This window comes from Notothenia rossii (genome assembly GCF_949606895.1).
Source record: "Notothenia rossii genome assembly, chromosome: 4".
Taxonomy (NCBI): domain Eukaryota; kingdom Metazoa; phylum Chordata; class Actinopteri; order Perciformes; family Nototheniidae; genus Notothenia; species Notothenia rossii.
This window is the reverse complement of record NC_136902.1, coordinates 81,788,559-81,812,185: the sequence shown is the minus strand read 5'-3', so window position 1 is coordinate 81,812,185 and position 23,627 is coordinate 81,788,559. Positions and strand designations below refer to the sequence as shown.

At 39.7% G+C, this 23,627-nt stretch overlaps 2 protein-coding genes across 4 annotated transcripts in view; one reads left to right on the top strand and one right to left on the bottom strand.

Moving 5' to 3' along the window:
- Positions 1-1,130: 1,130 nt before the first annotated feature.
- On the bottom strand, positions 1,131-17,725 carry naalad2 (N-acetylated alpha-linked acidic dipeptidase 2). Its single transcript, XM_079675720.1, has 20 exons — positions 17,339-17,725; positions 16,354-16,465; positions 14,539-14,725; positions 11,700-11,801; positions 11,421-11,546; positions 11,075-11,155; positions 10,644-10,749; positions 10,468-10,561; positions 9,909-10,004; positions 9,179-9,264; positions 8,767-8,886; positions 8,449-8,531; positions 8,297-8,360; positions 8,149-8,216; positions 7,958-8,049; positions 7,746-7,836; positions 5,274-5,538; positions 5,063-5,144; positions 4,807-4,899; positions 1,131-1,616 (listed from the first exon to the last, which is right to left on the bottom strand). Exons 1-20 carry the CDS (start codon positions 17,604-17,606, stop codon positions 1,427-1,429), a joined length of 2,406 nt encoding a protein of 801 aa, XP_079531846.1. The 5' UTR covers positions 17,607-17,725; the 3' UTR covers positions 1,131-1,426.
- Positions 14,616-23,627, top strand: part of nox4 (NADPH oxidase 4) — a 28,018-nt gene continuing 19,006 nt past the window's right edge. Inside the window, exons 1-2 of one of the 3 annotated variants that reach the window (XM_079675723.1) lie at positions 14,616-14,745; positions 20,451-20,546. In XM_079675723.1, coding sequence (XP_079531849.1) covers positions 14,704-14,745; positions 20,451-20,546 — 138 coding nt within the window. In that variant the 5' untranslated portion in view covers positions 14,616-14,703. Of the gene's footprint in view, positions 14,746-14,773; positions 15,888-17,949; positions 20,078-20,450; positions 20,547-23,627 lie in introns of those variants that run through there. The other 2 variants (XM_079675724.1, XM_079675722.1) reach the window with 2 other exon arrangements.

The window sequence follows — 23,627 nt, the reverse complement described above, 5'->3', positions numbered from 1 at the left end:
ATCTGTTGACACAAGAGGAAAAACTGTATTCTGCTGATGTTCAGGTGTATATCAGTATGTCGTGTCTCTACTTTAAAGAGTCCTCTCCTGCTGATGTTCAGGTGTATATCAGTATGTCGTGTCTCTACTTTAAAGAGTCCTCTCCTGCTGATGTTCAGGTGTATATGAGTATGTAGTGTCTCTACTTTAAAGAGTCCATACATATTGTGCTCTAATAAGTTGTAGCACAGTTTTAATGGTGTAGTAGTTCTAACCCTTCACGATTTGTTGTACAACTTAAATTGTATCTGCTTCCTAAAAGCGTTTGTTTGTCTGCAGCACAAAGTACTGGAGCTGCTGCCAAAAGAAACGGTCCCAGCAGGGCTGCACTACAGGACGTCGCCTCTGGAGGGAAAATACCCAGGTCAGAGAGGAAATACTCCAACTAAGAAAGATCAAAGTTTAAAAGCGTAGGGCAGACATTTTTCTTATGGTCAACACACTTTGAAACCAGCCAGAGAAATTAGCTCCAGTTCACTTCCAGTGTGCTGCACACAGTAATATTCATGTTTTAAGTTGGTGGTTTCCTGCTCAAACTTTCCTTTAGGAATAATTTTAATTAAATAATGAAAATGTGTTGTTTAACTTTTACCACACATCACTATTACTTATTAATTGCTATAAGGAGATTAAGCATTTTTCCTTCTGTCTTCGTCCCAGGGGGCGAAAGTCAAATTATCTTCTCCATTACACCAAACCTCCTAACCTGGGTCAGCTATGTGTAGACTGTCAGCTCCAAGGTAAAACACACAGAAGCATGCAGAAACGACAGCCTGCCCACACTCATCACATTCATTCACACACCACTTCTTACATCATCTACACATAAAACGTCCATATAAGTAACTCTGCATAACTCTGATTGTTGCCAGGTTCCCAGTTTGGTGTTTGAGTAAGATATATAGTTTGAATATAGGAGAACAATCGAAAGGTTGTGTGATCATCTTGCTTTATATTAATAGCAAGTTCTCAAAGAAAGGCAGCTTCCTGTATAAACAATTATGATTATTTATTATTACTTATTTGGGTGAAGTAAAAAAGCTCAACAAATTAAGTTGAAGAAACCTAAAATAAAGAGCTTAAAGATTAAGTAGGTTTTTTTCCTGCCTCCATGCAAATGATGGATTTATTTTATTATGCTCCCCATTCACAAAACATCAAACAGTTAAAGAATAATAATAACATAAAACACCAGAAAGTTGTACTCTGAAAATGGAACTCAGAGATTCACTGTATCACTGAACAGGCATTCCTGGAACTTGACATGTTCAGAAAACAGGGATTGTCCATCTCTGTGTTTCAGGGAGCGTATTTCCTCTCTTCAGAATCCGCTATTATAAAATCATTCATTTGTATATCACATGGCTTCAGATTGTCTGTTCCTGCGTCATGCAGGTGGAGTTAGGGTCATGGCAGCAGCGTGAACGGTGAATGCTGCGATGCTGATTTGACGCTTGACGTCCTCCCAGGACTTCTGTTTATCAGCTGAGTTCTGGATGTCAAACAATGCATCGTAGATTCCAGGGAAAGACTCCCCTGCATATTTATTGTGGCTGCTGGGCGCAAAAATCACATGCCTGAAAGAGAGAAGAGGGAATGTCAGTTGTGCAGGATGGTTCTTGTCTATTCAAAGCTGCAATATTCATCAGTCTTAATGCAAATATTTAAATGGAAAGTGTGATATGAGGCAAACAATCATAGCTCTTAAAAACTAAATGAAAAGGGTTTCAAACAGCAGCTTGAAATGTGTCGGATGTGAGGTACACTTGGCTTTAATGTAGGAGAAAATGTAAACCTAGAAGCGTAATGAGTAGACATTTGGGTACTGAAGTACTATTTGAATTATTTGAAGTATTAAAGTAACGTATTATGGCCGAAAGTATGATACAGTGTATTTCTGGTATATTCATTTTAATGTCACCTTATATAAAATGTGTGTTAAACTTGTGATTTCTGCATTGAGTGACTTCTGCCTAGCAGATACCAAGAAGAGGCCAGTAGGGTCTCTCTGTTAATTATCAATAGTCCTTGCAATTAACAGGTGAATTCCCAGATACATTTTCAGATAATGTAGTTAAAGTCTTGTTGAAGTTAATGATTCGTTTCCTGTAGACCCATAAAGAGGCCTTGGGAATTAGGCCACACAGTTTGCTTTTGTTTCTATTGCCATGTGGCTGCGTGAAAGATGCTTTAAGGCTGTTGCAGCAGCTAGAAGGGGATTGCTGCTCAAATTATAACTGTGTGTGTTTTATTTGATTTCTTGGTTTTATTATTTCATGTGTGGGTACTGAATGGCTACAAACATTGTGGAGAAATGAGCTTAAACATGTTTAATTACTCTGTATGAATTAGAGGCAGCTTCTTCAGGACAGAGAAGAGAGGGCAGAAACAAACACACGCACAAGAGATAACAGCTCAAGTCTCTGGAATGCTGCAGGGAGACTTAGTGTGCGTTAAAACCTGCTGTAAAGTACTGCTATTTCACTGCTTGAGAGCAGAGGTAATGTTTTCCTAGTTATTAGTGATATTAAGGTAACTCACATGTGATATTTGTATAATCCAACTATATCTTAAAAGATGCCAAGAGTAGGTGAAACGAAAGGTTCTTTCACAACTGAGGGGGGGGGGGGGATAGGATAGAAACTCTATGCAAGAATGCGAAACAATAAAAACCGGATGGGGTTGTTTTGCTTCAAACTTAAGGTTGGCCTCTTGCTCGCGCTGATTGGGTACGACAGGCCATGTGTTGGTCTCTCCCAATGGGAGACCCCTCTGGGGGAAGCATGCACACACCTCCTCCAATGTTTTTAGTATGATAGCCTGTGTTTTCTCTAAGTTTGCTCTCTTTTCTTCATGCTGGCCAAGGGGTAAGACCTCTCCCAGCGAGAGGAACTAGAGCCGGAGTAATCCGGATTACTTCGTGATTGAGGTTGTATTTGTGTTGTATGTTTTACCATTAAAACAGATTATTGTTTAAACCTTATCCTGGCTACTTTGAATATTTCATTCTTCTAAAACAAACTCATAGAGGAACGCGCGGAGCAGAGGTTCTAACCCAACAGTACCACTTTACAATAAGACTACCCTTATAAAGGGTCTACGAATAGTTTGTAATTAATTTATTAATTAGGTTGTGAACACTTTATAAATCCTTAATAAGCTTTTATAAGACATGAGATAAACGGGGCAACTGTGACCGGTTGCTTGCCAAACAGTGAGCCCATGTTCATCTGTACTGCTAAGCCTTATTAGAAAAGGTAGTAACTCATTAATAATTGGGAATTTGTTTTACACTTTACAATAAGGCTGCCTTTTGGCAGTTATAAATGTTAGTAACTCATACATAAATGGTCATAAGAGATGCCAAGAAATAAGATGGAAGGGGGGAGGATCCACTCAGTGAACAACAGATACCAAGAGGCGCGTTCACACCAAGTACTTTTCCCACAAAGGTTCCTGAGAACTCTTTAGTTCTCATGAACTAAGTACAGATCGGGTTCACACCGGAAATTAGTTCTTGGGGGTGGATTAGGCAAATAAAGCCGCTGACGTCACTACCTCTTCTTCTGCTTTGGGTTTACTGGCAGGCCGCAAACAACTTCACGGCGTATACTGCCGCCCAAAATCCCAGGCAGGGAGTCCCCGGAGTTGGGACTCCCAGCAGCTTCTACTGAAGCCTTCCGAGTAAACGGCCAGAACGCCGACACCTCCTCATCTCGCTCCCATGTTTTATTTTGTGTTGTCATAAGTTAGTCTCTCTGCGTTTCTTCGCTGGGCTAATGCTAATGACAATAATGATAATAAAATGGCGGCTTCACAAATGTTTTTGGGAGTTTGACGGGGCGTGGTTTGCATTCCGCCCAGCCAATCAGACACAGGAACCTTTTTCTCCCATGAAAGTCCCTGCTCTCTAGCAGGGACTGAAAAGGGGGTAAAAAAGGTTCTCTAGAACTAATTTAGTTCCTGGGACTTTTTGGTGTGAACGCAACTAAATCGTAGTTCTCAGGAACCTTTGTGGGAAAAGTTGGCTGATGAAGAAGACGAAGTAAGCTAGGTAGCCAATATAAGGCTTAGTCATCTTGCCAAATAGTGAGCCTGCGTTGATGACTGGTTTATAAATGGTTCTTAATGATTAATAAAGTGTTTACAACCTCATTAATAACCTAATTATAAACCCTTTATGAATCCTTTATAAGGGTAGTCTTATTGTAAAGTGGTACCAACATTTGAATCATTTACATATTTCGCTTTGGGAGCATGTTTACAGCAGCACATGCAGAATTAAAGATACAACTCTTCCCTCTGACATACAGTACACAACACCACAAGGTCTGAGGAATAATAGTGTTTATCTCCACCTCTTACATTATAAACAAGCCCGTCCCAAAGTCTGCTTTAAATCAGCCAAATCTCAAGCCTCTGTTTACTTTGAATGAAATGCGATGGACCAGCTGTGATGAGGTGAAGAGTTGAAAGTTGAAACACAGCTGTTCATTAGGTGAATGTGCTGTGTGGATTCTGTTGCAGGGCATACATGTCTTGTGATTGTGTAGTTGAGTGGCCTTATTTTTGGTTTGCACGTGTGTGTGTGTGTGTATGTATGTATGTATGTATGTATGTATGTATGTATGTATGTATGTATGTATGTATGTATGTATGTATGTATGTATGTATGTATGTATGTATGTATGTATGTATGTATGTATGTATGTATGTGTGTGTGTGTGTGTGTGTGTGTGTGTGTGTGTGTGTGTGTAAGAGACTCACCTGTAAAAGGGTCTGCCAGGTAGGCCTAGGGGGTCTATGAAGGCTCTCTCCAGATACATGAGCTGATCATTCACGATACGTAACTGCAGAGGACTGATAGACAAGCACAACATTATTTTTCACATTATGTTTACAGTTATGTTTTTATGCTGATCCCTCTTAAATAGGAAAAACTGAAAATAAGAAATACCTCTCGATACAAAAACAACAAACATATTTCAGCATTTGACATCCAAAATGTTAAACATATTCTTACTCCGCTTTGTTGAGAGTCTGCAGGCGCTCATGGAAGTCCCTCGCTGCAACAGTAAAGTTCTCCACAGCAGAAAACAAGGAATCTGAAAATGTAACGAAAAGGGAAAACGACATTTAAAAGCAGCTACATTCTGAGAGAAGTTTGCTATTTGGTCATATCGTTTAAACATTTTAAGGATATTTAAAGTCGATATATCCTGAAGTCAACTCACCAAACGACACCCTGTACGTGTTCATCTCCTCTGGGTGCCTGTGTCCCAGCTGTGCGATGCTCTGAGCGTACTTCCCGAGCGCGTCTGCATACTGGTTAACATCGAGAGGGAGCAGCTGGGAATCAGCCAATTGGAAGATGAGCCCCCCTCTCACCTGGGCCACCGCCCGAAGTCTCTTGAAGGAGGGGTCGTAAAACTTCTCCACTACCTCGAAGGTCTCATAAACACTGTGATACACCGGATAGCTGCTGTACCGCTCTGTTTTCTGAATGCACAGACAACATCCCAGTGAGATACATTGATGTCATGGAGGCTCAGATTATCATTTACCATAAAGATGCTTTCCTTTTTTGACTTATTCTCTAACCACTTATTCAACCCTTAAGTGTTGACAGAAATAACTTTAGATGATAGTGTAGGGCTGAAACTCACAAATATTTTGGTTATTGATTAATCTCCCGCTTATTTTTATCGATTTATCAATTAGTTATTTTTAATGGTCATTAAAGAAATACTTAAATGATTAAACTAGTATCAAAATAGTTGACGATTAGTTTCTGTTGATCTACTATTCCATTAGTCCACTGATATTTGCAGCTCAAATGCTTAATTTCTTTCTCAGTGTAGCATAATAGAGATAGATACAATTATTTATTCACATACGAAGACAATGTCACACAGACAATGTACATGTAAAAGACAAAACCTGCATTAAAAATAAAATGTATTAGAAAATCGCAAACTAACAAACATATTCTCTTAGAACGAATAGGTCTGCATATGAAAACATGTACACTGCTATAAATATTGTTTTAAAAGTTTCACATCATTACAATTCCTCAAAAAAATAATCTTCCAAGTAAAGCTCAAACATAGCATGGATGCTAAATGTTTTGTGCGCCTAAAATACAGTCACATGAAGATATGATTAAGAACTTACAGTAATATACCTTAAAGAGCATCTTGCAGGTATTTTTTTTTTCTACATTTATGCTTAAACTTGCTTGAAAATTACAATTAAAAAAGTGAATGCAGGATTTGATATGTTTTAAGAAACATAAGGGCAGGAATTCAGAGGGAAAGGAGCAATTTTGAGCTCTGCTCTTAAAAACGGCTTTTTTTTAAGGTCATACGTCAAACGCAGGGACACATCTCCGCTCTCTGACCGCGGGTATAGTGGAGTTGCGTTGAGTAGAGCGGTTGTGTTTTAAGGAGCTGGTATTTTTCAGTAGTTTTACATTGTATTTCACCATTTGTAATCATGGTGCAGTATTGTGTTTGTGCAGGTTGCACAAATACCAGCCTGTCAGGACATCGAGTCCACAGTAAAAAGGACCGGAGCTAGCGTTCGTTCCTGGGTGCGTTGTGCATCCACCTCCCTGCAGCACATACTCTCCACAGCTTTATCAGGAAACCGTATTACTTCTCTCTCCCCCCCCCCACCTTTGCTGCTCTCTCTCTCTCCCCTCCGATACACGGCACCGTAAGACATTGCATTAGGTAACGCTGTGGTGGCTGTACTGCTCCAGCCGTCTCCTTTGTGTTTGTTTGTTTCCCCCTGTCTGTGTTGTTTGTGTGTGCGTGGTGGCTGTCACTCCTGGCTCCCGGCTCAACCTCCACTCACCTGCTGCAATCAGCTGTGCACCCTCCCCGACTACACACCTGCTTTCCATCAAGCCATTTACAACGACATATCAACGGAGGCTCCACAACCTTACTCCGCCAGATCGTCAAGTATCAGCCGTATCTCGCGTCTCTCCTCCGGTACACAGCACCGTAGTGTGGAGTTGCATTAGGTAACGCGAGATACGGCTGATACTTGCGCATTAGTTTCTGTTATGGATCAGTATCAACAGTCCTGCCAGTAACGTTACTATATTATCAATGCTGCTTTAGTTATAGCCTGATATATGATAGCTAACTTTACAATGTTGTGAGGTGACGTTAGCTAACATTCTGTAGCTAACGCCGGTCACTCACCAAGATAGCTGCCCAGTTCTCCACTGGTTCTCCTCACACCACAGCTCCATTTCTCTCCGATGGCCGTTATTTCTTCTAATCCTTGGCTGCTCCTGGTCTCTTGGACGGCTAGCAGGCTCATAATTATAAGGTTGTGGTCCATCATATGCATTCGAATATTCATGTTCAACTTCTTCTGTGTCTTCTGTGTCGAAACTAGCATTGGGATCCATGTTTATTAATACGTTACACCGGCCGCTCTCCCCCTTGTGTCCCCCGTGTTACGTCACACGCGGGAGGTCACGTGCCGAAGCTTTTTTATGCGGAAGTGAACATTTCTTACAAAAACGACGCCAGATGTCACTGTAGTGTATATTTCTGTATATTTTTTTGAAAATCTAGTGTATTCATCATTTTCCTACACATATATTCACAGGTGTCCTTAACCTGGAAGTTGCTCTTTAAGACTAATAAGAATGATAATATTTGGGTGAATCAGTCACCGTGTCTCACCTTGTTCTTGGTGTATCTGGCTCTGCCTGCAGCAATTCCCAGACGGATAAAATAGGCCTCAAAGTCACTGCCTGACCCCAGTTTACTGATCCTACAGTGCAGCAGAGTGAAGGACAGACTGTTTGAGTGATTTGTTTCATTACTTGTTATATTTTACATTCAAAATATGTTTGTTTACAGCCTGACTCTGACCAGATCAAGCTACTTTGTACCTGGGTGCATCACGGTTATCCGTCCAGTTGTCCCTCTTATGCCAACTCTCGTACAAAGAAACTCCTTCCTCTCCTTCCTCTGGACTGGCTATCTACATGCAAACACATAAAGTATGAAAGTGAGCATGAAGACAAAATTAATCATTCTCAAAGCAGTTTGTTAAGTACCCCTTCCTTTTGCTTCTGCTTACCTGTTTGGTGAGGTCATACACCAGCGTGTGTAGAGACGGAGTGCAGTCAACCCTCAGTGTGTACATTCCTGGAAATCAAATTGAAATGTTTAAAAGAACACATAAGACACATCAAAACAAATGTACTACTAACTGTGCACACACTCACCCTCAATGGCAGAGTCGGCATTAATGTAAGCCACAGCTCTCTCCTGCAGCAGCTTGGCGTTATCCTGTTGAGAAAGGTGAATGTTGGTCAAGTGTGTGTGGGTTTGAGTGTGTACAAGTGTAAGTGTGTGAATGTGTATTATGTTTAAGTACCTCTGCCCATTCTGTAGATCCCTGCAATCCAAACTCCTCTGCATCCCAACTTGCAAATATTAAAGTCCTCCTAGGCCTCCATCCTACACACACACACACACACACACACACACACACACACACACACACACACACACACACACACACACACACACACACACACACACACACACACACACACACACACACACACACACACACACACACACACACACACACACACACACACACACACACACACACACACACACACACACACACACACTGAGTACTTGTCATGACACAATTATTTACGTGAACAGTTGAGCAGTGACATACCTTTACTGATCAGCCTGCCAGCGCTCCTGACAGTCTCGTGAACCACTGCAGCTCCAGACATGGGGTCGATTCCTCCGAACACCCAGGCGTCCCGGTGCCCTCCCAGAATCACGTACCTGTCTACACACACAAACCCATAGCACACATCAATGGAATAATTAGAGAAAAATATACTTTTCTTACTTCTATTATTTACAAATTATTCCAAATAGCTAATCCTATCCCAACACATACAAAACAGGTTCCGAGTAAGAGGCTGATCACACTGAATGTAGCAACATTTCCTGACCAAAATGCATTATGAATATCCTGCAACCTGTTATTATGAGTGAGTGTCCAGTTAGCATTGTAAGTGTTACTCTATGTATTGCTGGAGGCTAAAATGAAGGATTAGTGGGTTGTGGTACTGTACCTGGCTCCAGAGCTCCTCTAATCCGGCCAATGACGTTGTAGATTCTGGTTATCTGGTTGTTACTGTGGATGTTCATACGCAGCTTCCTGACACAGGCAGACACACAGGGGAGAAAGAGATAGAGTGTCAAACATAAAGAAAGGGAAAAAGAATGAAACAGTTTCATTTTTGAAGGAAATTCCGAACAGAATTTAAGAAATAATGGAAAAGAAAATGGTACGGCACAGCAGCCATATTATCATGTTCATTGTGCTAAGCTCAATTAAAGCACAGACAGATAAAAAGAAGAAGAGAAGAATATAAGAAGAATAAGCAGGCGTTAGAGATTTAACCCTCTTAATGGCCGCATTGAAGTCCTTTTAGAAGTGTTTTGCACCTCAAAATTCCCTTCTTTAGAAGAATAATGAGGCACAAATAGACCCAGTTACCGTTGTTCATCCCTAATTTAAGAAGCTTGTTCTGTGTGTATGTTTTTCACACGCCGAGAATACAAGGGCCTTCATTGTATAACATTTGGCTACTTGCCACTGGGTGGGTCATTAAGGCTGAGCAAGAGGAGAAAAGAGCAAAACAAGGCGAGAGACAATTCAAACACTTAAACCACTACAGAGTGAATTCGGAGAGAGAAGTGGTGAGGAAAAAAAACAAGTGGAAGGGAGAATCATGTTGTTGCAGGGTGAGGTGGACAAAAGCGATCACTTTGACACTCCACTACAATGTTATCACTTACTGGCTTTTGAAGTCGTCCATAAATCCTGGTCCGATCCTGTAGGAGATGTTCAGAGCTCCTTTCCAGTTGTTGGGTGGAATCGGTCCTCCCATGTTCCTGTTGAAGCAAAAATCAAATATATTATACACCAAAGCAATTATCTTATACATTAAGAATGTCAATACAAATTCAACATCCAAAAGAAGTACAAGCTTACACATTTGTGTTATTTGGTCCACCAGTTTGGTCCAAGCGAATATATTTCTATGAAATGTAAATATAAAATACATTCCTGTCCCACACATGTTGACTTCTCATGAGATTAGATTTATTTTGTAATGCATGTCTAATAATTTGATTTATGATAAACTATTATCAAAGCATGTGATATTCTCATCTGTCTTTGTGCCGATTACCACATGTAGCATGCTTGCATGTTTAACAAGAGCACCACTAACTTGTAATTGTTTGCATTTTAGCATTAGCTTTACTTCACTGTAGACCTTCTTCAAAAATGACTGATTTGAATGATTGCATTTTAAAACTGTGGAAAGAAAAGAAGATTGAAATATGATTTTACTTCAGCAGGTTGATTGCATCATGGAAGCCGATTGGATGCACAGGAATCTTGGGAAGACCTACTCCATCCTCGAGACTTAACCTGTAGGTATATTCTGTAAGAAGGCAAACACGACTATGTTAGTTAAACTCAAACACATAATTCAGCCTCTCACACTTATAGACACTCATACACACCTTTAGCTGGGTACCCTGGTGTGAGTGGGTCTCCTGCTCCATTCAGGTTGAGAACATTTCCTCTCTGAGCTCCTCCACCGGGTAGGTTCCAACCATCAGGATATGGCTGCACGCACAAACACAAACAAACACATTTAAAATGCTTGATTTGAATCCACGGATTGAATTAGTATCCTTGATTCCAATATTGATTTGTTTAGAGATAATAACCATGAATAACTGTACATTCTTGAAGGCTATGTCTGACATCTGCTACTTCTTTATAGTTGTTGTTTGCAGAGTCTCTTATGGGTTAAAACTTGTTTTAAGGCTTATAAACGTGTCAGTGTTGTCGAAAAACAAATGTTCAAACTACAATGGCTGTTACAAATCCACACATGCACAGTTTTATAATGGACAAATTAACAAAAAAATGATCCAAAATACTGTACCTGGACTCCGGCAGCCCAGTAATCGGCTGGGTCTGAGAACATAATGATCCCCTTTGCTCCTGCTAACATGGCATTTTTCACCTGGTGGAGCATACAGAGTAAAGTGAGTTATTAGTAAACAAAATGTTATTTATTGCTGTCCTCTTTTTCCTTTGTGCATCAGAAAATAGTGTGGTTTGACATTGACAAATCACATTGAATAATCAAAGATGTATGAGAAAAAAGATTGTATTCTTCCAGTACACCTAGCCATAAGTATAATCATTTAATTGCACAACTCAGTCACAGAAATCCTTTAACTGTGGGTTTTCATCTGGAGTGATGACCAAGACTTTTCTTTTCCTACCTTATTGCCTCTGAATATTTTCCCATATCTGACGATGACAATCCTCCCAGTAGCATTGACCCGCATGTCTCTCTCTAACTGGAAGAAGTCTTCTGTTCGACCATAGTTCACATACACCAAATCCCCCTATAGAGAGACAGAAAGAGGAGACATCTCAGGTTATCAGATAGCTGACGGTGAGGATTTGTAATGTTCAGATTCCATGTTGACTTTTACTTCTGCAGTGAAAACATATTCAAACATCACTGTCTGCTTGTGAGTATGGTTGTTGTTATTTACCTCAGGTTGTCCTTTGGGAGAGAAGGCGCTGTATGGCGGCACGATGTTAGACACATCTTCATAACCCTCAGGAACAGGCTCAGCCAAGGAAGTGTTAAAAACCTGTGACAGAAAGATGAGCACAGACTTAATTAGATAACAATATTGATGAGATCACCCTTTATTTACTAAAATATCCTAGTTTCATGCTTTACTTCTACATTTTATATGGGGGAAAAAATACTATTTTCTGCAATAAATGTATCTCACAGATAATTGTTGTTACATCCCTCTATTTAACATTTACTTCATGAATCAATTACCTTAATGATAAATTATCATTACAATTGGCAACATCATTTTTACTGTAATATTTGTGTTCAATAATAAATTAATAATAGTTGAGTCATTTTGATTCTCACTATTTTCCGAAGTTTTACAAACCAAACAACCCACTAATGATTCATAAACATAATCAGCAGATTAATCCTTTATGACAATAACCCTTTTTTGCAGCTCTATGTACAAACGTTTGAAATGAATTAGCTTTACATTAGCGAACTATAAAATGCTGCTTAAGTCACATAAGGCATTTTCTGCATAGAATACTTCTACCTTTAAACTTTTAGTTAATTTGCCTAATACTTATTAGCTATGTTATATTTTCAATGCATGACTTAACCTATATTTGGGTATTTTCACACTGTTGTGTTATATAAGTACTTTTACTTAAGCGTGATTCAGATCCTGAATCCCACCCAGAGTAAATAGGGGGTCAATATGTAAATGCTAGATTTGTCCTTTACAGGTCTGATACCAAAACAAGTCCTGTGAATTATTGGCTGATACCAGGTTGTCCTATTCTACTGTAGAATATACTTCCAGTGGTCTGACACTCAACCTTGGTATCTATGTGCTGCTCAGGGTATCAGCTGAAATGTGTTACTGATTAAGCTGAAATGTAAACCCGGATTTTGTTTGTGATCCTGAATGCATCCTAGCAGTATGCTTCGATATAGCCATGCTGTAAACTCTGGTCAGTTTTTCTTGCTTGCTACTGTGCTGTATCATTATCTCTACAAATTGCGGTTTATCTCGCCACAAGCTATAAAAGGACCTTGGACCTGAATGAGCCGTCTTTTGTTTTTAATTTATCTGAAAAGTCACCATGTGGACGTTGCAACTTTGTTATCTCCCTAAACAGACTCAGCAGCAGTTATGTTAGGCTGACCAGACGTCCCCGTTTTCCCGGGACAGTCCCCGTTTGTATTGGCCTGTCCCCGGTTGAAACTGTCCCCGTTTTTTAATATACGTTAAAAACACATAGCAGGGTGAAATAAAACGTGTCATGTCAGGAAACACTGGGTAAACAGACTGTGGTCAAGCCAGCCCCCACTTCGGAAAACACAGTCAAAAGCACGTTGTATTGCGGTGCGCGAATATCCTATGGATTACGGTAGAGGCCTGTGAAAACTGCCTTCAAAATAAAAGCGTTTACTCGGTCAATAAGAAATATACCTAAAAAACACACCAAACATATTCATATATAATGGAGCTTAAATTAAGAAATATACGTACTATATAATGTGATCAATAATAATTTAAAACAAACTACGTATAACTACCACATTATAACGTATGTAAAATGTAAGTATACAGTTATGAAGACATATCTGACATTTCTACTGGGTGACTAATTTCAATTGATGTTGACACCATCTCACAACACTCCTAAAATAACATTACTTTCTGAAGCACAATTTAAAATGTATGCTGTTTACAATCTCAAATTAGATCTTTTGTCCATCTATATTTTGATTATTATTTAATGGAAACCGTCCATAATCAAAGAGTCATTCGAAGTCAATCAAATACTTATTTCACTTCAGGGTGATAGCAGGAGTCCCTATCTAGTCAATCAGAGAAAATCAGGACAATCTGATGTAGAATTTTAAAATAAAATACTTTTGAAATCTCATATATGGGCTATCGTCCTTCCGTTTTTATACAAGAATAAATAAAAAAAACTGTCAAATTATCAGAGACTTATTTCCCTCCAGGGTGATAGATAGCAGGACACCCCATCTAGTCACTCAGAGAGAATCAGGACAATCTGATGTACAGTTTAAAAATAAAAGACTTTTGAAGTCTCATATATGAGCTATCATCCCTCTGTGTTTAGATAAGAATAAAACAAAAACTATCCAGTATCAAATACTTATTTCACTTCAGGGTGATAGCAGGACACCCCATCTAGTCACTCAGAGAGAATCTGGACAATGTGATGTACAGTTTAAAAATAAAAGACCTTTGAAGTCTCATAGATGAGCTATCTTCCTTCTGTTTGTATCCAACAGCTCAAAGGTTCGAATTACATTCAACCAGATTGTCCCCCTTTTTTCTTTAACAGTGAAGACAATTGGATATGTTAATGATATATTGACCGCAAAACTCTAAATGTTCCCGGTTTTCATTTTTGAAAAACTGGTCACCTTAAGTTATGTGCTTTTTCAAATTAGTTTTTTTGTCCCTGTGTGTTAGAAAATAGCATGGAGAAATTGATCAATATCATAAAACGTTTGGAAATCATTAAACTAAAGCATATATTACATTTCGTTTCTTACAGTGGATACAATGCATGCAAATGTTCTTTGAAATAGATAGCGGGTGGCTGTGTTATAATAACGTGGCTCTGACTGCTATGCTAATGCTATAGAAGATGGGACCACACAACAAAAACAAGAATGCACGAGAATAGGTTTTAGCAAGATATGCAACATGTTTTGCTTCTTTGTAAAACGCACGTTGTCTTTTTTCAGTACGAATGCATTTGACTGGATGTTTTCATGTCGTAGCCTACCTCACTGCCAAGCTGATCAATTATCGAGATGTAATTCGGCTGTGATTTGTTGGGATAGGACAGCAGGACGTCATAGGGCACCATCTCCACTGAGTCCAGGCCGTACTCCTTCCACTCTTTCATGATCTGCTCTGCATATTTCAAATTCTGCTCTGTACCGGCGAGATGTGGGAGTCGTGTAAATTTCCTGTGGAGAGAATGTCAACAGTGAGTAAAGATCTAGAAGTTGCTTACAGAATAAAATGTATTTGGGCCATAACGCACTTCATTTGAATGTGCAGATTAGCAAGGGAAAGTGAGATATTTGTTGTAAAGTTAGAACAAATTTAAGTAAAAATGCATGGAAAGCGTTTCTTGTTCTGAGACTGCACTTGAACACCCCATCAAGTCTTTAATGTTATGTATTTTTCCAGATGGTTGGACAGCATTTTTTGAAGCTATAGGATGTTTATTGTACATTCACTGAGGGATACTTCATTTTATATTTGGAATCTTTGGAAATGCCAATAGATAAAATAAATAATTAAAATAAAGTAACTTAGGTTTCTAGTCTTTTTTTCTTCTTTTTTTTCCCTCTTTTTTTTCTACCCCGCTAGCTCGCCCATGGGGTTAAGAAGCCTAAGATAAATGCCAACAATTGAGTTGCTGTGCAAGTGAAATGTTTGGCTTGATATAGTTGTGAAATGGAAAAACATATGGCAAAATTGGTGCCAATTCAGAAAGCTGTCAACTCCACTGGCTAGCGATCAGATACCGGAGTATTTTAATACATCACTCTCCTCTCCTCCCCCCCTTACCTATTACCTCATTCACACCAACGCAACTCCGGTTCAAGCTCCGTGCTAGAGCTTTTCAGGTTCAGAACCGGTTCTTCGGTTTAGCTCCGGCTCTTTTCACACTGCCCAGAGTCCGGTGCTGCGTCATTGCGTCATCATTTGCTTCATGACGTAACCGTTTGCTTGCCTGGCTGACACCGACAACAACAACAATGGCCGATTGTGCTCCAGCTTCCTCTGTACCTCTTCGGAAGACCAGATTCCCAGTAGGTAGCTGGTCTCTTCAGTGGACCACTGCTGCTTGTTAAGTTTCTCCATCGTTGTGTACAAACTGGATAAAACGCCGGCTTTTTGTTGTTGTTCAGGAGTTGATCCCGCCCCTGCCCCTGCCCCCACCTCGACGTAAGCGTGACGTATGCAGTGCTTTTGCTCTGGCTTGACAATTTTTTGGTGCTCGAAATGAACCGGATTCCGGAGCTAAGAGGCTGCTCCGCTGCGGTGTGAAGAGGAAAACCCGGTGCTTTTCAAGCTCCAGCTCCGAACCGGCCCTGAAACACCGTTGGTGTGAATGAGGTAATATATGTGACCTAATTCAACAACACAAACCTACCCATCTCCTGAGGTTTGCTGTTGCTAACCCACTGCAGCCCATCAGGACTAAGTTCCAGACCTGGGGCGACCAGTCCTTCGCTGCAGCCTCCCAGTCACATTCAAAATACATACACTGCATAAAAGCCGTCAAAAGAACCTATAGTCCTCTACCCAAACCCACCTTTTTTCAACTTAGCTCAGGGCTGCTTTTGTTGTTATTCTTTCTCATATTTTATTGTAAAGCGTCTTTGAGCACTGGGAAAATCGCTATATAGATATTATGTGTTGTTATCTATATGAATACAAGGAACTCCCGAACAAAACTCAAATATGTTTCCCTCCCTGCTGAAACCTTTTATTTCAAAAAAGGTTGAAGACTGTTTACAGTTGTTTTGAATGATTTGTTCTGATGGATAGAGAGTTTTTGTGTGTTGGTATTGCTTCTTACCTGAGATGCTCTCTGATCTGCTCTGGCCGCATTTCATCCAGAAACTCCCGTAGATACTTGCCGGAAGGAGTATCGTTTGGAGTGTTTGGATGTGTGGGCTTTGCAAACCAGCCTACAAAACACAGACATACATAATCCATACAGCATAACAACAGTGTCTCTTCTTTCAGGACTGAAACCACTTTATGACTTACAGTAAGGGAGAAACCGAATATCTATTAGTCACTCACTGCCCATCTGTGTAAGATCTAGACAAACTTTGCATGACCATAGATATTATATTTCAAATCTAGTCGTGGTTATGGACAGCATGTGTTAGCTGCTGTGGGCAAGCACACGTGAAATGTATCAAAGTAGTGACAAACTAAAAACGCACACACATGATAACACACCTTCAATATTAAACTTTAACTGCAATGATAACATTTGATCGTTTTTTTAAAATAAATATAAAAAATAAAAACATTTGATAGTTATTCCGAATAAATTAAAGATTGTATGTAGGCTACTTATTTTGTGCAGTGGTGTTAAGTAATTAAGTACATTTACTCAAGTACTGTACTTAATTACAATTTTCAGATACTTGCACTTAAGTATTTCAATTTTATGCTACTTTGTACTTCTACTCCACTACATTTCAGAGGTAAATATTCTACTTTTATTTTTGGTACTTTATGTAAATTTAGATGCAAATTTTACTTGAGTAACATTTTGAATACATGACTTTTACTTGTAACAGAGTATTCTTACTCTTTTACTTAAGTACAAGACTTGAGTACACCTTCCACCCCTGAGGTTTTGTATCTATTCATGTTAATTCAGCATCTGCCTTCACATCCATTTACAAACTTGTCCTGGGCAACTATCATTAGTTCCATAGTTATACGTTATTTCTGTTAACAACAGACATAGATAGCAGTGTAGATATAACTTGTGAGTAACAGTCCAGTAGAGTGTAAGTTTGTGTTGTATTATCAAGTCTTACCTATGATGAAACCAAGCAACAACAAAGCTGCCACAACCACAGTCCATCCGATCCACCGAGTTAACCTGCCCTCCTTTCTCATTTTAAAGCAGCTCGTCCCACAGGCTTCCACGCGCCGACACAACTGCACAGCATGCTCGCAAAGATAGGGAGTAATTTGTTTAGGTAGAGCACAGAGGGAAAGTGAGATAGAGTGGGACAGGGAGAGAGGGAGGTGACTTTCTGTGTCTGGCAGGTTGCAGAGGACTACAAAGAGGGAGCTTGTCATTAGTGATATGATTGGCCAGTAGGCTGATGACAGTCTTGTGCTCCTTGGCCATTCATGTGCTGACTCAGTGTTACTCAACTATGGTCGGGAGTCCAGAGTCCAGCCAAGAATAAGCTGTTAAAGTAATAATTAAGTCAGAAAGCTGTCAAAAGTCTCCATGAGCCACACTGAATGCGCAGATTCCAGTAGAATTAAAAATAAATGCATTGTCTGGAAAATAATCTATGGTGGTTAAATCATAAAAAAAGACAAAATAAAGTAACATGTGTTCATATGATGATAAGGGGTCACTGAATGGCTTTATATGGATGTGTGTGTGTGTGTGTGTGTGTGTGTGTGTGTGTGTGTGTGTGTGTGTGTGTGTGTGTGTGTGTGTGTGTGTGTGTGTGTGTGTGTGTGTGTGTGTGTGTGTGTGTGTGTGTGTGTGTGTGTGTGTGTGTGTGTGTGTGTGTGTGTGTGTGTGTGTGTGTGTGTGTGTGTGTATAAATTGATATGGCTTTCACAGTCAGCTGAATATAAAATACATGTTGGACATTATTTAAGATTGAGAGCTGTGCACGCTTCTATTTAGAAAAATATATCCATCTGTATGGACATTTCTGTTACAGTAAACATTAACATTAAAGTAAACCCGTTAACCCTGGAACTAAAATATATCTGGCTATAAAAAGGGGGTAGATAATAAATCATGTACCATTAACACTAGCTGCAGAAGCATACTGTATCCATATACAAAAGTGAAAGATGTCATTAATAACATAACATCTGGAAGCCCAAACATAAATGCATGAACATTTAGACATAATATAATTAGGATGCTCACAGTAAATCACTATTTGTACCTACTAAGTCAAAATTGAATTTTTTCTGGTAAGAATTTTAAGGTAGAATCTCATAAGCGAATGCAATTATAGTAAGTCAAAATTCCGACTTAGAAAGACAACTAATGGAACCACTATGTGTATCTTTTCTATTATGCATAACTTTTAGCTATTTTTTCTTTTCCTGTCAGAACTGGGTTTTCAGCTTCCTTGTTCTTATCTGCTCTATCTCCAATTTACATGAAGTTGACATATAAAGTCATTCACCATAACTTCTTATCACCCAACAAAACAGACAATAAATAGCGTTAAAGTTATGAATCCTATAGCTACCCAGTAGATAATGGGTGAGTTTATTAAAGTGTTATATTCCAGGTTCAGTTTAGGACGAAACTCAAGTTACAGCATATCTATTGCTATTAATATTCTGACATTTTTCCCACACTGTAAGCCCTACAGGCCTGGTCTTGCTTGACCCCTCCTGGTCCTGTGAACAGCTGGGAGGGCTAAAGTGCGGCTCTTTTATGCGGTGGGCTGGAGCGTGAAGTGTGGAGGAGGCTCTCTGCCCTCAGGAATTTGGGGAGGACACAGACTGCAGCGCTTCCTCATTCTCAACATACCGTTTGTTTTAAAAAACCAATGCAATGTTGTATTACTTTTATACAATCAATGGACCATGATTTAGTTAATGATAAAACGCCAAACCATACCAGGTATTATGACTTCAAGTGACAAAAGTAATTATTCTGCGTTATGTCCCATTTTAGAATCATATCTAATCATTAATGCATTAATGTTTTCACTGCTGGTAAAGGTGGAGCTAATGTAATGAATTGATGTACTACTACTGGATGTATTAACCTATAATTATCTATCATAGTTTATGTATTAGTTTATTTCTATATCTGAATCTGTAAAGTAAGAAGTTAGTAAATTTGTCAAATGTATGTAGTGGAGTAAAAATTACAATAGTGGCTTCCAAAATGTAATGGAGTAGAAGTTTTGGGTAGCATAAAATGGAAATACTTAAGTAAAGTACCTCAAAATCTTACTTAGGTAATGGTATAGTACTTGAGTAAATGTACTTAATTAAAGTACATTACTGAAGAGAACCAAAATGAATGTCTGTCGAACACACGGTCACTTCATTGTTAGACTGTGGCGCCCTCTATTGCCAGAAAGTAGCAGTGTAGCAATGCCTATTGTTCTCCATTGTGTTTGTTGGTTACTTTACTATCTACAAAGTCCTTATTCCTAAATGTGTTTTAGAAATATGTTAAAGACGCTGCTCACTTAAAGTTCAGGCCTGTTGTAAAGCCAACTGAGGTGAAATGAGGAGAAACTTTAAGATTGAGTCACGTCGCTGGGACTTGTTCTCGGGGGATGAAAAGTCAAACTGCGCTCAGAGCAGTCAGCGGTGACGGAGGAGGAGTGAGGGGGGACGGAGCAGACACCGGCCGGTCTGTGGAGCTGCACACACCACACACACAGGCACATAGAGACAGAGCTGCAGGGTGGACGAGTCTCTATCTCTAAGCCACACCGAGGCTTTGGTGGAAAGGTTTCGGCAGCTGCTGAGCCCGCGAAGGCATCATGGTTGTGTCGGTGCGGAGCTGGGTCGCCAACGAGGGAGGAAAGCACTTGGTCCTGGTGGGGAAACTTTTGTCAGATGTTTTACATTTGGCTAGCTCCACTTTTGTCGTGATTTTTGTACCTGCTCACGAGCTCTTGCAACAACTTTGACCTTATCCTAAGATAACTTCCAATTTGTTTCACGAAGTTCCATAACAACTTTCATCCCGAGGAGGCTAGACATTAATTTACTGTATTTTATCTTTTGTCAAGTCTCTAAAGTGAGGGAATTGTAAGCCTGTATACGCTATCAATGCAGCCTCCTCATACTTCAATATGAAAAAGGATGTATTGTTTGTTGCAGCCTATGAAAGGTGCAACTTAATGTTAATGTGACAATGTTAAGATAATGATGCTACATTTAACTGTACTTCCTGTGCTGTGTGTGTAGATGCTGTGGCTGGGAGCAAACACCTGGCTCTTCCTAAAGACCTTTCTGCTGTACTCCACTGGACAGCAGTATCACTACCTCTACAAGATGCTCGGGGTAAGACCTAAAACATTTACATTCTTCATAGCCTTCTCTATTTATTATTTTCCAGCTGTGTCTCAACAGTTTTGGAAATGCCCTCAAAGTTTTTGATATTAATGAACTAACTAAAGTAAGTCTTCTTTTGTCAACCTTTGAAGAAAGAATGAATGTTTTATTAACATATTTAACTCTTCCTGTGAATTGCCTCTTCTTCTTGGACCATTAAATAGCTAAATGTACAAAAGTTTGCGATGAGAAGATTTGGTTGTATGTAGTTTATTGTGTTCTTTTATTACCTTAATTCTCCAAAAGTCACTCGGTGGCCTGGGAAGCTTTAAAAAGTGATTTCGGAAAAGCCATCACTGTGTGCTCACATCCTCATATTGTCGTCTGCAATCACACACACATCATTTGTTATTAGTAATACCTGCTACAACCTACAAACACTTATGTACTAGATATGTTGTGACATGTAACAGTCTGAAAAGCACAGCACATGTAAACAATGAAATAAGAGATGGCTGAATTCAGTGTCTTTTTCATGGCAAGAGATAGTTAATGTTATTCCTAACACCTGTGCTTTTTCTTACTGAGAAATCCAAATGTTTTCTATAAAAATATAGATCAGCTAATCTCAATTTACTCCCAAATATAAAACAAACTATTGCATATCTCACTCCTATACATGCAGTAGTGAGCGGGTGAACAAGTGAGTGATTTTGGACACAGCTCTATTGTCCGATGACTTTCCATTTTTTGGGGGGGACTTCCTCAAGCCCCTAGACACCTGTGTTCCACTCAAACCGGTGTTTTCCCGGATTAGATTTCTATTTAGGACTATTTTCGTGTGTACGCAAAGTTTGATTGTATTCAAAAGATTAATCTGGATTATATGTAAACTCATGAGTTAGCAGTTCATTTGAAAGGAAACAATAAAGATTTCCTTTAAAAGGTACATTTTAGGGGAAAATCAGAAGTAATAGCTGCATCCCCAACACTGACCAAAATTAGTAGAGAATAGATATGAAATATTCACTAAATAAGTATTATTACAGCAGCCATGTTAACATGACATTTCTGGGTAAACACAGGTGTAATTAATAGTATAAATGATGGGTTATTAAGTGTCAGTCATTCCAGTGAGCCAGCATTTACAATACCAGGGCCCTAGCCCACCTACAGAACCATCATTAATGTTATTAATCAAATGTATATTAATCCTGAAAATACATGCCATAATGGCTGCTGTGATCAGGGCCTATTGACCCCAAAATTGGTCATGCTACACTTCTTAGTTACTTCCCAGATGACAACAATGTTCACAACTTTAAATGTTCATCAGTACAAGGACTAAATCTCTGTTTTTGAAGAGACATGCTGCCCCTGGCTTCTATTTATATCACAGGAGCAAGTTTTGTGATGGATGGCCGACTGTCACATGCGGGTCTAATGAGCTTGAGTTGTGACTTCAAAACTCTGTGACGGCAATTAGCCTGTGTGTGTGTGTGTGTGTGTGTGTGTGTGTGTGTGTGTGTGTGTGTGTGTGTGTGTGTGTGTGTGTGTGTGTGTGTGTGTGTGTGTGTGTGTGTGTGTGTGTGTGTGTGTGTGTGTGTGTGTGTGTGTGTGTGTGTGTGTGTGTGTGTGCGTGTGTGTGTGCCTGTGTGTGCCTGTGTGTGCCTGTGTGTGTTTCTCTGCTGGCTAAAGGGCCTATCCAATTGTGACACAAGCCCGGGGCATAGTCTCGCACACACTCACATCTCGCATAGAATCAGGAATTCAATTTTGATGCCTGTTAACTCGTGAGCATTGGTGTAATTGTTGTCACGAGTTCAGGTTAGAGTGTGTGTGTCTGTGAGGTGTGTGTGTGTGTGTGTGTCTGTGTGTGTGTCTGTTATATGCATGTTTGTAGCAGTAAATATTCCTTGTCTTTGGAGAAAATCATACAAAACCCAATGTCATTACCGTCCAATCACCTTACACTTTCTAAGGTCAGACAGTGCCTGTTGCTCGCACACAAAATACCTGTGTGATAGTTTATGTCAGTGTCAACATCAAAATGGGTTGAAAGAAAGGTGTCTGTTTTCTAAGAAATTAAAGTTAAAATAAGATATGGCAGTGAGCAGCATGTGTGAGCTATTCATGCACTGCCTGTACAGTGGGAGGCACAGGGCAAGTGTGGGCATGCCACTGGCCTTGACTGAATGCCTTGCCGGAGGGCTTACGTTTGTGTGTGTGTGTGTGTGTGTGTGTGTGTGTGTGTGTGTGTGTGTGTGTGTGTGTGTGTGTGTGTGTGTGTGTGTGTGTGTGTGTGTGTGTGTGTGTGTGTGTGTGTGTGTGTGTGTGTGTGTGTGTGTGTGTGTGTGTGTGTGTGTGTGTGTGTGTGTGTGTGTGTGTGTGTGTGTGTGTGTGTGTGTGTGTGTGTGTGTGTATGCACTCACTTGCTAGATGGAGATGTATTTCAAAGCTTTATACGGCTGAAAGGAATTTAGATTTAACTTAAGCATCTTATCTCTTTGACCTGCATGTGTGCGTGTGTGTGTGTGTGTGTATGTGTGTGTTGTTCTTGGTGTTGGGGATGTACAGAAAACAGGATATCAGATCTCCTGCTTGTGGTTTTGCCGTCAGCTGCTTGTCTTTGGGAAGCTGTGATGAGTGAGTGTGTGTAGGATGTTTTGAAAGGGTAAAGGTTTCAGACTTTTGAGTATGCTTGTGTTAACTTTGCCTTGCTAAAGGTAGATTCTGATTTTGGCCTAATTGTGTGCTCCATTCTTATATTTCAGGACCCCTGCAGTATTCTATTCAGTCACACAGTTTATGTTACAGTCAGCTGTACAGCAATTAGTTTTTTTTTTTTTAATTAGGCATCTTTAGAGTAAGACCTCTCCTCTAAGAGAGACCTTAAAACAAAAAATGAATATAAATCTCCTAAAATGTTGGACCTCAGTTTCACACATCTTTATATATTTTTCTCAGATCTAAACACTAACACACCTTCATCTCTTACACTGGAGATGTTTGAGTTTATTATGGATAATCTGAAGAGACGGCACCAACAGTGCTCAAAGTGGATGCCAAGAAAGTGTTCAAATGTGCTGA

Excerpts from the sequence above, each read along its gene's own strand:
- naalad2 (XM_079675720.1), bottom strand. The coding sequence starts at position 17,606 with ATGACAAGCTCCCTCTTTGTAGTCCTCTGCAACCTGCCAGACACAGAA. Across the intron at positions 10,562-10,643 it reads ACCAGGGTACCCAGCTAAAG|AATATACCTACAGGTTAAGT; the intron begins GTGTGTATGAGT and ends GCCTTCTTACAG. Across the intron at positions 5,539-7,745 it reads CCAGATACACCAAGAACAAG|AAAACAGAGCGGTACAGCAG; the intron begins GTGAGACACGGT and ends CTGTGCATTCAG.